Genomic DNA, 17,124 nt, shown 5'->3' with positions numbered 1-17,124 from the left:
TGGGAAGAATCCCATATTTATACTGGTCTGTACCCAGGGTACACAGAAAATAAAAACACGTTTTCTTATTATGATCCCAACTATAATTTACTTAAGCAAAAGCACTACATGTGTAGTTATAATATTTATAGCAGTTACTGTTGAGCTTTAAATTTATCATCTTAAATGTTTATATGCTGATTATATTGCTTTATATAAGAAAGGCCTAACTCTGAGTACACTCTGTGCCAAAAAGTGCTGACAGGAAACTGCATGCTTTTGCAGAAACGTGCTTTTGCAGCTAGAAAGTGAAGCTGATATATATCAGTTTTAATTAGTTTTTACCAACTGCTTGCTAGGGCAATCCCACGAGTTTGGTGTTTTTGTATTGAACATGATTCCAAGTGCTTTCTATAACACATAGCAGAGGTGCCACAACAAAGACTGAGAAGAGGACAGGAAGAGACAGTGAAAGAGATGCACTCCTTCGCCATTCATGTTAAAGCGTTGCATAGCTTTAATTTTAGAGAGTGTTGCATAACTTTAGTCATTTTTCTACCACAGGTGAAGCCAAGAATTGTGAAGCTCTCTTTTGGCCAAATACCAGAATCTGTAAGAAGAAGAAAAAACAAACAATCAAATAGGTCATTATTAAGAGAACAACAATCTCTTGATGATTATCCACAGTGTCTTTGATAACTCTGAGATACAAACTGTCAAGGATATACACATCCCAGCAAACAATAGCTGTGTTTGACTAAAGCGATTAATAACAAGGACAGAGCTACAATCACTACAGTCAAACATAAAGGGCTTAATCCTGAATCCAAGTCTGAGCTGTGATGCCGTTGGTGCTGAAAGCTGCTCAGATCCTGAAGCTGCACGTTTTGTCTCTCTCTAACCAAACCAGCAGCAAAAGAAGACACATTTCGCTTGACATAAACATTGTCATGAATTCCCTCTTACTTTTGCTGGTTTGCTTCCACCACCATTAAAACACACACAGAAAAACAACACAGCACAGCTCTCTGCCTCTCTCAGTGTACTTTAAGAACACCGTTTCCCATCTCAAATCTCTGTTTTTGGCATTATTCGCTTGCTTGTTATGAAGCAGTCTACCGTTGTTTACAGCCATTTTTTTTTAATGACTTCCGACAAGACAGCCTCATTTCTGCTGTTCAATACCAAATTTTATTTATTTTTTTCAAATTAAGTGAAACTGCAAAATGCTCTGCTGTGTCTCTATTAAAACCTCTTATTAAAACCTCTGAATCACTTCAGCAGCATCAGCCAATGTACATTTGTTGAGTCGTGGTTCTCGTCTGCTTTTGTTCTACTGCAGAATAATATTTTTAAGGTTATCTACTGTAAAAAGCTAGGCCAGGAAAATCTGCTTCATGGTTTTGTGTTTTATCCTCAGTTACTTTGACACAAAAGCATCTGCTGTGATGCTCACACCTCTGATGAAGTTTCACAAGTGTCAGTACTGATAAATGATCAGAATTATAATGTTTCTGACTCTCTGAGTAAGAATTAAATGGAATCTAATTGGGACCTTGTGAATTGGAATTGAACAGGTTCTAGAAATCAGTGATGATACTCAGCTCCAATACCCACCTATGATATTAGGCTGACGAACGCTGACTGGGTTTCATTTACCAGCTTTTTATGTTCTTCCTGCAGTTTCCTCCCCACATCACTCATCTTAACTTTTTTCCAGTCCTCCTCAGTCTAAACAGAACACACAACAATACAAAGAAAAGCTCAGGTGATTGATCTCTAACACTAGGCATCCCCAGTCTTATTCTTAGCAGTCTAACTTCTCACCATATCTTTGAAGGCCTCTCCATTGTAGTAGCGCTTGGATGCTGGATACTCTATCGTTTTGTCACATAGTTCCAGGAAACTGGAAGCCACCAGATGCAGCTCCTCTCCGTCATAGCCGTACAGCTTTTTGTCCTCACGCGTCATCAGCACAAGCTCGTCACATGGACATGAGGTGCCCTTTACCACACCAATAACCTGCATTTTTACAATCTCGGGAAGGTAGAATTTTCCCCAGGCGTTAACTTCATCATCATCCCCGTTGTATTTGGTGTTCTCAAGCTCTTCTATCCACAGGTCAGCACCACTTGGCTTCTTCAGGTGAACGCACATGCTTTTGTTTTTGGAAACAAAATCTTTCACCCATTTCAGGTACTTTTCACCTGGAAAGAAGCAGACAAGGAAATATGGATGAATGTAGAAGTGTTGGAAAAGACAAATAGCAAGGTTATCCTACAGCAGTTTGTGAAAATGTTGTATCTTGAAATAAGCAGGCAAAATGAGGATCTCACTTATCTCATATGTTCTGACTACCAACTTTCTTCAGTTAAAGGACAAAAAAAGGGCACACTGGAGGCTGACAGAGTGTGCAATGGTGGGAATCATTTTGCAGAACTCACTAAAGTTTGTTTCTCCTGGAACAAGCTTTTTACACTTCGGCAAATGAAAATACTGTGTTAAACTAAAAAAGAGCACCAGACCAAGGTCTACAGTACTAACAGAAAAGCATGCCGTTACCTGTTGCCTGTCGACACAGCTGCTGATCTTCCGTACCAAAAAAATGAGGATCCCTGAAAGGAATAGAAAGGTTATGTTACAATGAATGACTGTCACGGTGATCATGGGAAGCTCCGAAATATCACAACAATAGCTACGAAATCACAAAATGCAGTGTGATGTCTGTAAGCACCAAACATGACATCTCTGCAAATTCATCTTGAAATATGTAGGTACCTCACACGTACAGCTGCAGCCATCTCAGCCATTTATCACTGTGGCTGCCAAGTGGCTGCCACTTCACAAGCGCATGGCACAACACAGAAGAGCCACCTCCACAGGACAAGACTCAGCAGTCCATCTGCATCTTAAGGATAAAGGACACTCTTTCGAGGATGCTAATGTTCACATTTTGGACAGAGAGGACAGATGGTTTGAAAGAGGAGTGAAAGAAGCATCTATGTCCACTGTGAGCGACCATCTTTGAACAGAGGCGGGGTTTACGACACCAACTCTCTGCCATCTATAATCCAGTTTTGAGATGCTTCCCAGACGCCTTAACGCCCACTCACATCCTGGGCCATCTGACCTCAGGAATTCGCATGATAAGGTGGGGCCAGGTTTCACAATGAACTCACCCGAAACTGGCTGATTGGGACCCACACCCAGTTTCCCACCTTGGCTCAGGTGATTAGAGGATCATCAGGGGGTCCTTTTGTCCCTCTGTGGGGGGTCACTCCCACTAGGTTTATATCTGGGACTCTCCACCATTTGACCTTAGAACTGAAGAAGCTTCTCGGATGAGAGGTGAAACGTCTTCAAGCAACTTAAAGAAGTCCAGACGCTTTTCTTTGCAAGCTCCTTTGACTACGATGACCTGGATGACTGAGAACCTTCACAGACATAAGGTGAATGTGACAAACAAAGCGCCTTCTTGTTCTCTGTGATAATGTAAAGTTATTAATGAAAAAACAAACGAGTAAAAAACGGACTGGAAACATGTCTTCAATCAAAACTCGACAAAAACAAAGAAACAGCCTCACTTCTCTGCGACGCTCCCTAAAAATGACGTTACGTGTTACGTACCAGAGATTTCTATACAGCCCTTTATCAAGCCGAGAGAAAGTGACGCAAAACCCTCCAACTAATAACGACTAGCAGAGAGGCTCAGCTGAGTGTAGTTACCTGGTTTGCAGACGCATACAGACGTTTCCTGTCCTCTCGGACGCAGCTGTGATAGAACATGTGGTGCATTACCGCCACCAACTGGCTTGGAGTGAGGACCGGAAATCGCTCATGCCAAATCAAAAAAAAAAAACATAAAGAAAGATTAAGTGAAGAGATAAATGAATACATTAAATCAAGAAGAAAAAAACCCACCACCGGACATATACATCCTCATATCCTTCTGTACAAATGAGTTTGTTTTAGAAACTGAAAAAAGCCACAAAACCTTCACATCTAGAAATCCTTTGCAGTAAAACTTGTTTTTTGGCAGGTTCCACAGGTTTTGAATCAGTTTTCTTCTTTATTCCTGATAATTTTGACAATGAAAAAGAACATGTTCTATAGGGCTTTGGAGTTGACGTCACGCCGCAATGCATTGTGGGAGCGCGGCACCATTTTCGAGGTCTACGATTCAAAACAAACACACTGTGTTGGAACGACGATTACAAGATGCTTAAAAGCAGCTCAAAAGAGAACGGACTGTATAGAGACCGATTGCGTCCAGAGGCGAAGCGGCGGTACTTGCAGAAAATAGCGTGCAGTGGAAATGTGGACCCGTATGAAATACGGCCGTGGAGTAGAAACCCTGAAGACGTAGCCTGATATATTTTCGTACCTTATCTGTGGAGTCAGCGCGTACAAGTCGTCATTCAAACAAAGGTAAGTCAGCTCGAGTACTGCGTGTGAAATGCGTTTGATTTCCCTGCAAACATTCACATTAGTGCAGCATAAATTCATTCATGAGGGGAAATTACAGTGAGAACATGTGGAGGCTGTTAGAGGGAGAAGATAGTGAGTTCAGTGCAGGGCTGTGCAGAGAGGTTTAAAGGGGCGGGTGCTCAAAGTTAAAAAGGGGCACATTGAACCAGGCTGAATAACAACAACACACATTCATCAAGAATCTAATATGGGAAGGGCAGGGCTGTGTTGGTCTGAGACTGTAGACATTAAAAAGTCCACAGGAGAGATGGTAGCTGATTAAACAAGTGTCATGAGATAATAACAAAATGCAAAGATTGGTGACAGCGCTTGGAACCATAAGGCAACAAAAAACTATGTATGTAAAAAAAAAAAAAAAAAAAAAAAAAAAAAATATATATATATATATATATATATACACACACACACACACACACACACACACACACACACACACACACAGTGGGGCAAAAAAGTATTTAGTCAGCCACCGATTGTGCAAGTTCCCCCACTTAAAATGATGACAGAGGTCAGTAATTTGCACCAGAGGTACACTTCAACTGTGAGAGACAGAATGTGAAAAAAAAATCCATGAATTCACATGGTAGGATTTGTAAAGAATTTATTGGTAAATTAGGGTGGAAAATAAGTATTTGGTCACCTCAAACAAGGAAAATCTCTGGCTCTCACAGACCTGTAACGTCTTCTGTAAGAAGCTTTTCTGTCCCCCACTCGTTACCTGTATGAATGGCACCTGTTTGAACTCATCATCTGTATAAAAGACACCTGTCCACAGCCTCAAACAGTCAGACTCCAAACTCCGCCATGGCCAAGACCAAAGAGCTTTCGAAGGACACCAGGAAAAGTATTGTAGACCTGCACCAGACTGGGAAGAGTGAATCTACAATAGGCAAGCAGCTTGGTGTGAAAAAATCAACTGTGGGAGCAATCATCAGAAAATGGAAGACATACAAGACCACTGATAATCTCCCTCGATCTGGGGCTCCACGCAAGATCTCATCCCGTGGGGTCAAAATGATGATGAGAACGGTGAGCAAAGATCCCAGAACCACACGGGGGGACCTGGTGAATGACCTGCAGAGAGCTGGGACCAAAGTAACAAAGGTCACCATCAGTAACACACTACAACGGCAGGGAATCAAATCCCGCAGTGCCAGACGTGTTCCGCTGCTGAAGCCAGTGCATGTCCAGGCCCGTCTGAAGTTTGCCAGAGAGCACATGGATGATACAGCAGAGGATTGGGAGAATGTCATGTGGTCAGATGAAACCAAAGTAGAACTTTTTGGTATAAACTCAACTCGTCGTGTTTGGAGGAAGAAGAATACTGAGTTGCATCCCAAGAACACCATACCTACTGTGAAGCATGGGGGTGGAAACATCATGCTATGGGGCTGTTTTTCTGCCAAGGGGACAGGACGACTGATCCGTGTTAAGGACAGAATGAATGGGGCCATGTATCGTGAGATTTTGAGCCAAAACCTCCTTCCATCAGTGAGAACTTTGAAGATGAAACGAGGCTGGGTCTTCCAACATGACAATGATCCAAAACACACCGCCCGGGCAACAAAGGAGTGGCTCCGTAAGAAGCATTTGAAAGTCCTGGAGTGGCCTAGCCAGTCTCCAGACCTCAACCCCATAGAAAATCTGTGGAGGGAGTTGAAAGTCCGTGTTGCTCGGTGACAGCCCCAAAACATCACTGCTCTCGAGAAGATCTGCATGGAGGAATGGGCCAAAATACCAGCTACTGTGTGTGCAAACCTGGTAAAGACCTATAGTAAACGTTTGACCTCTGTTATTGCCAACAAAGGTTATGTTACAAAGTATTGAGTTGTATTTTTGTTATTGACCAAATACTTATTTTCCACCCTGATTTACGAATAAATTATTTACAAATCCTACCATGTGGATTCATGGATTTTTTTTTTCACATTCTGTCTCTCACAGTTGACGTGTACCTCTGGTGCAAATTACTGACCTCTGTGCAAGTTCCCCCACCTAAAATGATGACAATCGGTGGCTGACTAAATACTTTTTTGCCCCACTGTATATATCAGCAATCAATCAGAAAATCATTGGTTCATATTACAATTAAATATGAACAGGCTCCTTAGATGTAAGCAGTTCAGATCTGATGTCATTTACATTCTTCACACAGCACATTCGTCCAGGCTGACAGGTAAACATAGAACTAATCTCAGGTAACATGACTCATAGTAGAGATCCAGTAAGAAAGATTGCAGGCTCTAATATTATTACCACACAATCCAAGGACACACCAACAGCTCAGATTTGTAGAACTATTTAAACAAATGTCTTCTGAATATTCAATTCAGGTTCACAGTGGGGGGGGGGGGGTTCGTGGAATTTTGTAAATAAAGTCTGCAACACAGAAAGAGCTGTGATCAAGCTATTTATTACTGCGCCAACACACATCAAACATCACAGTTCAGTCATGTCAGCGCTGCCACAGAGGTCGTGCTCCTCCTCCTTTACGCCTTCCAAGGAAGAGGGAGGAAGTTACAAACTGATCCTACCACACTTCACGTGTCTCGCTATGAAACCTAACGCATCAATGGTTGTGCTGTTTTGTGCCCTTGGCCTTATCAGCACCTGTAAAGGGAGTTGTTTTCTCAAACTGCTGAAGTAAGTTCATCTAGTTTTAGAAACTTTCACTGAACAGTAACAGTGTCACAACTAAGCATATGCATAAGCACTTAAACACTTTAAATGAGAATAACAGAACATTTCTATTACAGAGGCTGGAACCTGTCCCAGTAGTAGGTAGAGCACACCTGGACAGGTCACCAGTCTGTCAGAGGACTAACACAGAGACAGACATCAGAGTAACAAATCTATTTAAAATTAATGTAAGTTTGCTGCAGCTGTATGTATGAACATGTGTTTCTGTGCTCACAGTCCACCTCTCAGGAACCTGCAGTTCACGTTTAGTCTACTTTAAACAGACCTCACAAAAGGCTGATGTGGCTGGATCAGTAGTCTGATTTGAGTACGATACCTTTGGCCAGGGATTCATCTGGTGCATCGCTTCACTGCAGTCTTACGTATTTTCCCCACACCTGAATAAAAAAATACTGATATATACAAATAACAGCTTCAGCTGATGCAGCCTGACTCAATCCTAGATGTTCAGCACACAGAGACACAGAGGTGCCGTTTAAAGTTTAGTGTTAACCTGAGTCACTGATCATTTGCAGTATTACAGAGTCTGGCAGTCTTTGCATGATGTCCACGTCACTGTAAGTTTCTAGCTGACTTCACTGCAATTTCAATTTCAATTTCTGCTGTTCACAAACGCTGTCCATCTAATCTGACTGAGCTGGAGCTGTTTTGCAAAGAAGAATGGGCAAAGATTTCAGTCTGTAGATGTGCAAAGCTGGCAGAGACAGACCCTAAAAGACTGGCAGCTGGAACTGCAGCAAAAGGTGGTTCTACAAAGTGTTGACTCAGGGGGTGAATAATTACGCACACCCCACTTTGCAGTTATTTATTTGTAAAAAATGTTTGGAATCATGTATGATTTTCGTTCCACTTCTCACGTGTGCACCACTTTGTGTTGGTCTTTCACCTGGAAGTCCAATAACATTGATTCATGTTTGTGGCTGAAATGTGACAAAATGTGGGAAAGTTCAAGGGGGCCGAATACTTTTGAAAGCCACTGTATATGTAGACACAGGACTACAAGTAGAAGATCAGACATGAAAGTGGAGATAACACAGAAGACCTGCAGCAAAGGTCAGAGGTCAGACTGGGCCCCTGGATTCAACAATGAGCCAATGATCATCAAGCAGTGACTAAAGCAGAGCCCTGACGTTCTGACATTCATCACACAGTCAGAACAAATGTCTGCTGATGACTTCATCTCATGAAACGACTGATAGATGTCAGTTCATTGATCAGCTGAGCTGCTGATCTTCATCGTCACAGAAACATTCAGCTTGTTTCAATCAGTAAATAACTCCCACTACTCCCAGTTTGAACTGTTCCCACTCAAAATGCTGTGAGAACAATGATCATTGTAGAACTTCACAAACATCACGTGTTGTTTTCCACATGTAAGATCAGCAAACACACAGAAACTTCCTGTTGCCACACACGGCCTCTAAAATCTCTTCCACGCTTTCTGTCTGAAGTCCACTCTCTGTGTCGGATCCACAGGAAACAACAAGATCTTATTAACATGGTTTTCAATGTGTCTCCTTCCAAAAAGTCCAACCAATGAACAAATGTGTGTATTTGTGGAGGCCGAACAAAAGCATGACACATTCCTCTGTTTCTATAAACTGGAGTCAAACACAAACATGAAGAGTTTCACTGACAGACTCCAAAATGCCCCCACAGTGGATCAAAGGGAAATCCTACAGTGTGGCCAGAGACTCTTAATGGCTCCAACATCAACACATCCACAATGTTGGATCCAGTTCTGCCTCACAGAGTTACTAAGACACACCCTCTGCAGCATCACAACAGCTCCACCTGCTTCACCTGCCTCCTCAGCATCTGTACACCTGAAGAGAAAAGAAAGGCTCCAACAGCTCAAATCTACAAAGGATTCATGAAGTTTCATCCAACAATAACATGTTTGCCTTCCACACTTCTGTTATTCATGATCACAAGAACTTGTGCAGCCCTGATATCAGCCCTAATATATGAGTGTGTTTGCCCAAAGACTGAAACAGCATCAACATGACAGCTGTAAGAAATCTTCTCTCAGCCTTGTTTGGCAGAAGATCCCTGCAACAAAGATTGTAGCTGAAAGATGACGTGTGTAAAGTTTGCTCTGTGGGAGGGTCGAGGCTGTTTTTAGACCTTTGATAGTTTCCAATCCAGTTCTGAGAGACAGGAATAAAAACAACATCATTAAGATCAGATCATGGAGCTGTTTGCTGCCTTGTTTCTATCTTCACATTACAAGACTTTACTACAATAAAGATGCTGACATGTATCTGTAGCAACAACATCATTGAATCTAGAACAACTGGAGCCAAACCAGTGGCTCTGCTGGGATCACTGGTGAGCCAACACTTCCTTGTTGATGCAGATTTCAGGGCTTCCTTTTGCTCCTCCGTTATAACTGTTCTCTCTTCTCAACACATGATGACACAAAGGAATCAGCAGTGACAAAGATGATGCTGAAGAGAAGCACACACTTCACACATATAACAGACCAGTGCAGTTACACACACCTCTGCTCGACATCAGGCCTCAAACAAAGACACAAAACACTAACTTGACTCTAAACAGAAGAAACGAGCAGCTGTTTCTGTTCTGTGCTTATTTATATTTGACACACATGCTTCTCTTTGTGCAAACACACATCGCACTATAAGGGTAACCTCGCACACAATGATTGGACAGCACAGTGATGATGCTGGGAGATCCTATACGCAGCAACACAGAAACACTGAGAACTTTAAACAATGATGGAAAGTGTTATAAATGACTTGTTGGCCTCTGATCTGTCACAAACAGCTGAAACGTGTCTCTCATGAGTCACATGAAGGTTTTTGACAGAAAGGACAAAAAGTAGCTGCAGTCAGTTTGTGTCATTTTTATATTTATTCATCTGGGAGAAAAATCTGAGGGACATTAAAATGTGTTTTCAACAGAGACAAGAACATGAATATAACAGAACAGGTAAATGAACATGTTTCAAGTAAACAGCTGGACTGATCAGGTCCAAACACAGAGTGATAAACTTGTCAAACAGCTGTCATATCTTTATATAGAAGCTCTTTATAAATGCTGCTCACTGCAGTCTGTTTACTAATAATGTCAAAGTGTTAGAAACACAGAAACATCAGAATGGTCTTTGTTCACAGAAACCTGTCTGGGATCCTTTGTTGTTCTTTTGATGCAGAGTTACATTATAAATATAAAGAGTTATTTCAGAGTCTCATCAGTTTTCCTTCATGTCTTTATTTAACACATCAGCAGGGCTGAAGCTCTCATGTTAAACACACACTGATCTATGGACACGTTCATGTGTTTCTAACAGAACCAGGCTGTTATCAGCCTGCACTAACATTATGTCACACACACTGAATGTAACAGTGACAGTTTACATCATCACACAATCAGCTGTGATTGTTTCACTGTCATCAAACGAGTCAACAGGAAGTAGAATCAATAGAAACCAATCATTTACTGACAGCATGTCTGATGGAAATAAGTGCAGATTATGTATGAAGTCTAACTGCACACAGTAACTGTGTTACAATAAGGACTTAACAGCGCCCTCTGCTGGAGTGTTTCAGTACTGCGTTAACTAGAATACACCACCTCCTCCTCACACCACCTGCTACAGCTCTACTCTTCTATGACTACAGTCATCCACAGCACTGATGTGAGGTCACATGGTTCATATGTAAGGAGCACAGCTGACCTCAGGTCAGTTTAATGACTGTGAGCAGCAGCTGTGTTATTGTCACTGTGACAGGGAGACACTCTCAGACACAGCGCTCATGTCAGCTTGTTCTCATGCAGGAGGATCAGGAGCTCCATGTTTGTCTTTCTGTTTGAATCATGATGTGTTTGTGCCATCAGAGTCTGTCATGAGTACTCAGGGTTTCACAGCAGCTCTTCTGGATGCTGACGAGGACTCCAACCTCATGTTTCACCTCTCTGAGCTTCTGATGTCTGTGAACACTCGTGTTTCTTCTCTGGGCTCATCTGGACAAAAACACCTTTCTGTGTTTGGCTGCAGCCTCATTCTGACTGACAGGAAGTGTGTTATCCATGAGCTGCACTTCTGTGAGGAAGTTTCCTGCTGTGTTTCCTGTCTGTGGACAAACACGAGTGTTCCAGCTGAGGACTTGGTTCCTTCCACCTGTCCATACAGGACATCACGCTGTCTGCAGCTCTGTAAATGCAGCTCCAGGTCCTTCCACGTGCTGCTCTGTATTTGTGCAGTTTGTAGTGTGTCCTGGGAAACGTAGCACACATGGTGTTCTTCTGCTGTTTCCTCCTTTCACTGAGTGTGAAACACTGACGCTGTGCTGTTGTTCACAGAGGGGAGCTGATTCTAGCTGCAGCTGGACTCTGTCATCTAACTGAATGTGTTGGTGCTGATCACGGGGCTCTGAGGGGGGAGCAGCAGGAGGACTCTGGATGCTGACGTCAGTGTATCTGTGGAAGCTCCCACAGCGTGTCTGTCATTCAATATTGTGCTGTATATTGTATCTATGCAAAGATGAACAGACTGTGTGTTCACTGGTCTCTGTGCTGCAGCTCTGATGTCATCATCACTCCCTCCTCCACCCTCAGCAGTCCCAGCATGCTGCTGTGGTGCACCCCACCCTCACTCTACACCTGAGCCACAGACCACACCCTCCACCTCAATATACACCACAGTTTTCTCTGCTGTGGAAATGAGATCAGGAGGAAATCATCATTATTATTATTTAATAAACGCTCACATTAATGTGGGCTTATTTGTTTCATATTAGAAACATTAGTTGAGTGTTTTTAGTATAAAATGGTCAAAGTCCCTCTTTTTGCTCCTCCCCTCACCTGTGGATGGATGCTGCTGTTACCGTGGTGACAGCTTGGATGTGTTTCAGTCCTGCCTGGTTATCACTGCAGGAATCTTTCACATTTATTACAGGTAATAACTCTGATTTTTCTGTGTATTATGAACCAAATGTATCCTGATACACACAGAGATGGATGAGCAGAGGTCACATGATGAAAGAACAAACATGGAGTCTTTGATTTATTTAGATATTTATTGATGAATGCAAACAAACCTGACACTGAACCATCGTCCAGCAGAACAAACCTGATCACATGACCTGCTGACCCAAACAGTGCAAAGCTCCATGGCAACAACAACAAACAGCCTCACATATGTTAACAGAGGCTGTTAGAAGCACAGAGTCTTTACAGTCTTTCTCCTGTTTGGACACAGATCTCTGCACATCTTCATCACAGTTACTCACAGACGTGCAGAGTGTGTGGATATCAAAGCTAAGTTTCCACCATGTTTGTAGTCTGTACTGGGACTCATGGAGCATCTCTCTATGAGCACTCAGTGCTTTAAACAGTGAGTCCCAGTTTAACCAGCAGCCTTCACACCACACATCACACAGACATGGAAACTTCAAACCTCAGACTGAAGACACCATCAGAAATAAACAGATTGTGATGAAGATGAAGAACTGGACCAGTTTGCTGTGGTTTCTTCTGTTCCTGTCAGAAATAAGAGTCTGGCAGCACTTTGCTCTCCTTCCACATGTTTAAGGAGGAAGTGAAGAAGAGCGAGTGAGTCGTCTTCCTCTGTGGGCCCAACATCAGGCAGCAGCCACGTATTTTTAAAAACCCAGCACACTGCTTCAGAAACACTGAGTCCAGGTGACCAGAGTCATGTGATCAGTGAGGTCTTCACTCAGGACGTCACAGCTTCAGGACCTGATTCAGAGGTTTATAAGGACGTGGATCATTGGTGCTGATGTTGTGTGAGAGCTGGTGAACCATGGGGAACATAAATAACAACCAGGCCATCAGCAGTTCTACCCCCAGCTCTAAAACCTACATAATACACTATACATATAGTTATTGTTAAGGTTCAAATATTGAGGAAGGAGAGTACAAACAACCAGGTCCAGAAGAGCTTGGTCAAACAATTGATTTTAATGAACACACGCGTGGGGGGACCAGCGCCGTACGCAGACAGCGCTGATCTCCGACTAATCAAAGCATAAACAGATATTTTATACCATCGGGGTTTGGATTTAATGACGCCCCTTCAACGTCACACAGATACATACATACATACGTCAAATCAAAACCACAATGACTTTTAACACAGTTTGAAAAGAACATTATCTCTATCTTCATGGCAGATGTTTCCTGTCAACCTTTTGACTGCCGCTTCTCCAAAACCACAGACCATGCTCTGCAGTAAGATACCACTTCTGCACGCCCGCAGTTGCAAGCAAACATGATTAACCTCTCACCTATAACTGAATGTATCTACTATGTCTGTGTGTGTCACGACCTCACTTGGCACTCTGTGTCACCTCTCACCTACTAACGCTCGCAGTCAAACAGAGGCCACTCTCAAATGTGTCAGCAGTTTACTAAAACTATATATGTAGTATATTGAATAAATGTTTTAATCAAGAACCTCTACTAGAAGCTTAATAAAAGAAAATAAAAGTATAAAAGATAATAATGAACAACCTGGTTATTCAAATAGCATCATCCAAACAGCTCCTCAGAATAAGCTGCACTTACACTCTGCTTTTAGTTTCACTTTTGCAAAAGCACGCTCTGCAAACCTGCAGTTTCCTGTCAAGACTTTGCACAGATGGACTCAGAATCAACAGAATCAGCCCATACACACTTAAGATTATAACAAGCATTCAAAAGCATTTAAGATCATAGATTCAACTCAACAGTTTAAAGTGGTTATAACTGCACCTGTAGTAAAGGCTAATTGGGTACCAAAATGTTTAAACATCTGAATGCAATATCAATGCTGTAGATTATATTATTAATGCAATGGTAATGATGATGATTATTAACAGTAGCAACAAAATAATTTCCCTGATCTCCACATTATATAGGTTATAGTATGTTATATATAAACGTAGCTGAAGCAGTTTCATTTGTAGCTTCACGCTGCACTTCACATGTTTGTCCACCAGATGGCAGCACAGAGGCCTGTGTTGGAAAGCTTTGAGTAATGAAGCGTTTTCAATCCAAGCTTCAGAAAGCTTCATGTGGTCATCAAGGAAGCAACCAGGAAATATCTGCTGTGTGTAAAAACAGCAACACAAGAATCCAGGATGAAGACAAGAAACTCAAAGCTCACAAAACAGGTGGAGCTAATTTTGTGACGTGTTTCTGTAAAAACACCACAGAAGTGAATCATCAAAGTTTCCATGTGAGCTGATGATGCTGCTGCAGAGTTTCTGTGAACCTCCTGTGACCCCGCCTCCTCATACAGAGACATCTGATTGCTCTTCAAACTGCATCACGTGGACACATGTGATTGTGTGTTGTAGTATTGATCCCAATGCTGGTATCAGTCCTGGATCAATAACACTGGATGGATGCGTTCAGCATGGAGCCCTGAGCTGTGTTACAGACAAACATGGAAACTGACAGGTCTGTGTCATTCAGTCTGTAACACTTCTAAACAACAGAGGCTGACCCAAGTGCCTCAGAGCCAGGCACGCTCACATCACAGCTCTCTAAATAAGCCAGTTTCAAAATAAGAGCTGAAAGCTGTGTTTGCTTGTGTTAGCTTATTATTGTGGAGACTAACATTCAGTGATCATGTGTTCAGACTCATAATGATTACTCTCAGAAATCCTGATCTTTGTATTTACTGTGTGTTGGATCAATAACTGAGATTCATGGTATCACACAGCTGTGCTGCTGCTGATGTCAGCACATCTGGAACAATACGAGGTATCTGCTAGCAGACTGAGCAGGACGTGAGACCTGTGGACTGTTTAAAGCTGTCCCTCCACAGCTCACTCAGACCTGATCCACACCTCAGTGATATTCTCTGACTTCCTCAGTAGAGACAGAAACCATTCAGATCTGGGACCATCAGCTGACTGATGATGTCACACAGACTGTGTTTTTCAGGAACAGTGATTCTGATGTGAGCCTGCTAGCTGACAGCAGACCTGATGAAAGCACATGTTCACATCTGTGAGGACAGACTGGACTCTTTGACTGCACCTTGGTTCTCCTCAGAGGTCTGTACAGGAGCATGTCCACCCCCACTGAAGATCTCAGTCACTGTGAAACATAGAAAGCTGCTTGTGTGGCCTCTGCCTCACATGTAGATACAGCTACAGGTTTCTCTGTCAGTCAGACTGAAACAGTGTCCTGATGCTGCATCATTCAGCTCTGTGCCCCAGTCAGCATCACTGGGAGCTACCAGTGTTTCTGCCCTTTTCCTGTAACACTACACTCAGCACAGGCTCAGCTGGTATCCAGTGTTGGACTTTGGCTTCAGCTGCTGTGATAGATCCTCTAACATAGATCAGCTCTGCTACATGTTGTTAGATAAGTGCAGCTGCTGTCATGTCCTGATGTTTCTCTGGCTCAGCAGCTTCTCCATCAGAGGTTCACATGGAGCTGATCCAGTATCTCCAGTAACTGTGTTCTGTGCCTCACTGGTTCATCCTTCTGTCTGTGTGACGTCAGTCAGATGTTGAAGTTCAACTCTGTAATCTTCACTGTGTCACAGAGTTCAGTGAGTCCCGTTATTCACAGTATCAATCAGATCATCAGAGAACAGCTGATCAGCAATCAGTGGTGCCAACAGCGCCTCCTGTGGTGAGAGGATGCAATAATGCAACGTAGCATTTTTCCACTCAACACTTGCAGTCATGGAAACTGTCTGTTGGATCTGTGTGACGTTGCTTTCTTGGTTAGAGTTCCTCACAAATGTCCAGATGATTCTTCTAATGAGGCGTCGACCATGTTTGCAGCTCTTTGGAAGAAAACGTCGCCCTTTGCCATCCTTACTTTTCTTTGACTTCTTCAAATGCAGCTGAACTCCAGCTGGTATTTTCTTGGACTTTGCAGCTGTTTCTGGTCATCAGTTCATTCCTGCAAACCTCTGAAGCTGAACAACAATGATGCTGCATTGCTGGCTGATCCCAAAAGGTTGATTCTGTTCATCTGGACGTTTTCAGAAACGTTTGCTCACTGATCAGGTGACTTCTTCAGTCTCAGCTGACTGCAGCTTTACAAGCTTACAAACAGCACATTTGCACAATGACTGAAAGCAGCAGCACCTGATATATATGATACTAATATAATACATATACATATATAATCCATACTAATGATGAAGGAACTGAGCTCACAGTCCATTGTTCATTCAGTGAACTACTCAGTTTATTTTGGGCCTCAGAAATGCTCACTCTGTTTGTACATCACTGTCAGCAATAGACTCATTCTGCTGTGTGGACAGGAACACATGTGACATCACTTCCTGTTTGTTTGTGACTGAAGAAGTTTACAAGGAATCATTTAGAAGAGTTTCAAACATCAACTGATTGAATCCATGAATCTGAAAACGTGTTTGTGAGTGAAAGAGACAGACATGTACAGACTGAACTATCTGTTCAACAGTCAGAGTGTTTCTGTAACAGGAGACACTCTTTACACTCCACTCAGCACAGGGACACTGAGGAACCAGGAGGCCAGAGAAACCTAAACCCAGGATAAAGAGTTTGAGTGAATGTGGTGTTGAAGGTGTGGAGGTGGATCAGAGTGTCAGAGGAGACTCTGTAGAAGGACAGAGTGCCAGCAGGACAGTCCACATACACTGCTGCTCTGTTAGAGACAGAGGAGGAGGAGGAGGAGGAGGAGGAGGAGATGGATGTTAGTCTGCTATTGTGAAGGACAGACTGAGGACCATCATTATAGCAGAACAGACTCCAGGACTGATCATTGTATCCAAACACACAGTCATCACTGCCTCCTTTCCTTCTGATGCTTCTGTAACTCACTGATATATAAACGTTTCCTCTCCACTCGACCTCCCAGTAACAGCGACCAGTCACACCATTTCTACACAGCAGCTGATAAAAACCATCAAATCTGTCTGGATGATCAGGATATGACTGAACCTCCTTCACACATGTCACCTTCCTGTTGTTGTCA

General features: G+C 42.7%; 2 protein-coding genes across 2 annotated transcripts in view; both read right to left on the bottom strand.

Annotated features, from left to right (window-relative positions):
- Positions 1–82: 82 nt before the first annotated feature.
- On the bottom strand, positions 83–4,759 carry LOC308398802 (uncharacterized protein). The gene is made up of 5 exons (XM_080885615.1): positions 3,706–4,759; positions 2,542–2,594; positions 1,807–2,186; positions 1,597–1,710; positions 83–589 (listed from the first exon to the last, which is right to left on the bottom strand). Exons 1-4 carry the CDS (start codon positions 3,720–3,722, stop codon positions 1,597–1,599), a joined length of 564 nt encoding a protein of 187 aa, XP_080741741.1. The 5' UTR covers positions 3,723–4,759; the 3' UTR covers positions 83–589.
- A 9,857-nt stretch (positions 4,760–14,616) lies between these two features.
- Positions 14,617–17,124, bottom strand: part of LOC308399156 (protein NLRC3-like) — a 22,462-nt gene continuing 19,954 nt past the window's right edge. The window contains exon 7 of the mRNA XM_080886189.1: positions 14,617–17,124. This exon is cut by the window's right edge and continues 55 nt beyond it. Coding sequence (XP_080742315.1) covers positions 16,632–17,124 — 493 coding nt within the window. The 3' untranslated portion in view covers positions 14,617–16,631.

Source organism: Rhamphochromis sp. 'chilingali', assembly GCF_963969265.1.
Source record: "Rhamphochromis sp. 'chilingali' genome assembly, chromosome: 1".
Classification (NCBI taxonomy): Eukaryota; Metazoa; Chordata; class Actinopteri; order Cichliformes; family Cichlidae; genus Rhamphochromis; species Rhamphochromis sp. 'chilingali'.
This window is presented reverse-complemented; position numbering and strand designations above follow the sequence as displayed.

Coding starts and splice junctions, on each gene's coding strand:
- LOC308398802 (XM_080885615.1), bottom strand. Junction 2,187..2,541: donor GCTGTGTCGACAGGCAACAG/GTAACGGCATGC, acceptor GCTTCTTTCCAG/GTGAAAAGTACCTGAAATGG. Junction 1,711..1,806: donor GAGAGGCCTTCAAAGATATG/GTGAGAAGTTAG, acceptor TGTTCTGTTTAG/ACTGAGGAGGACTGGAAAAA.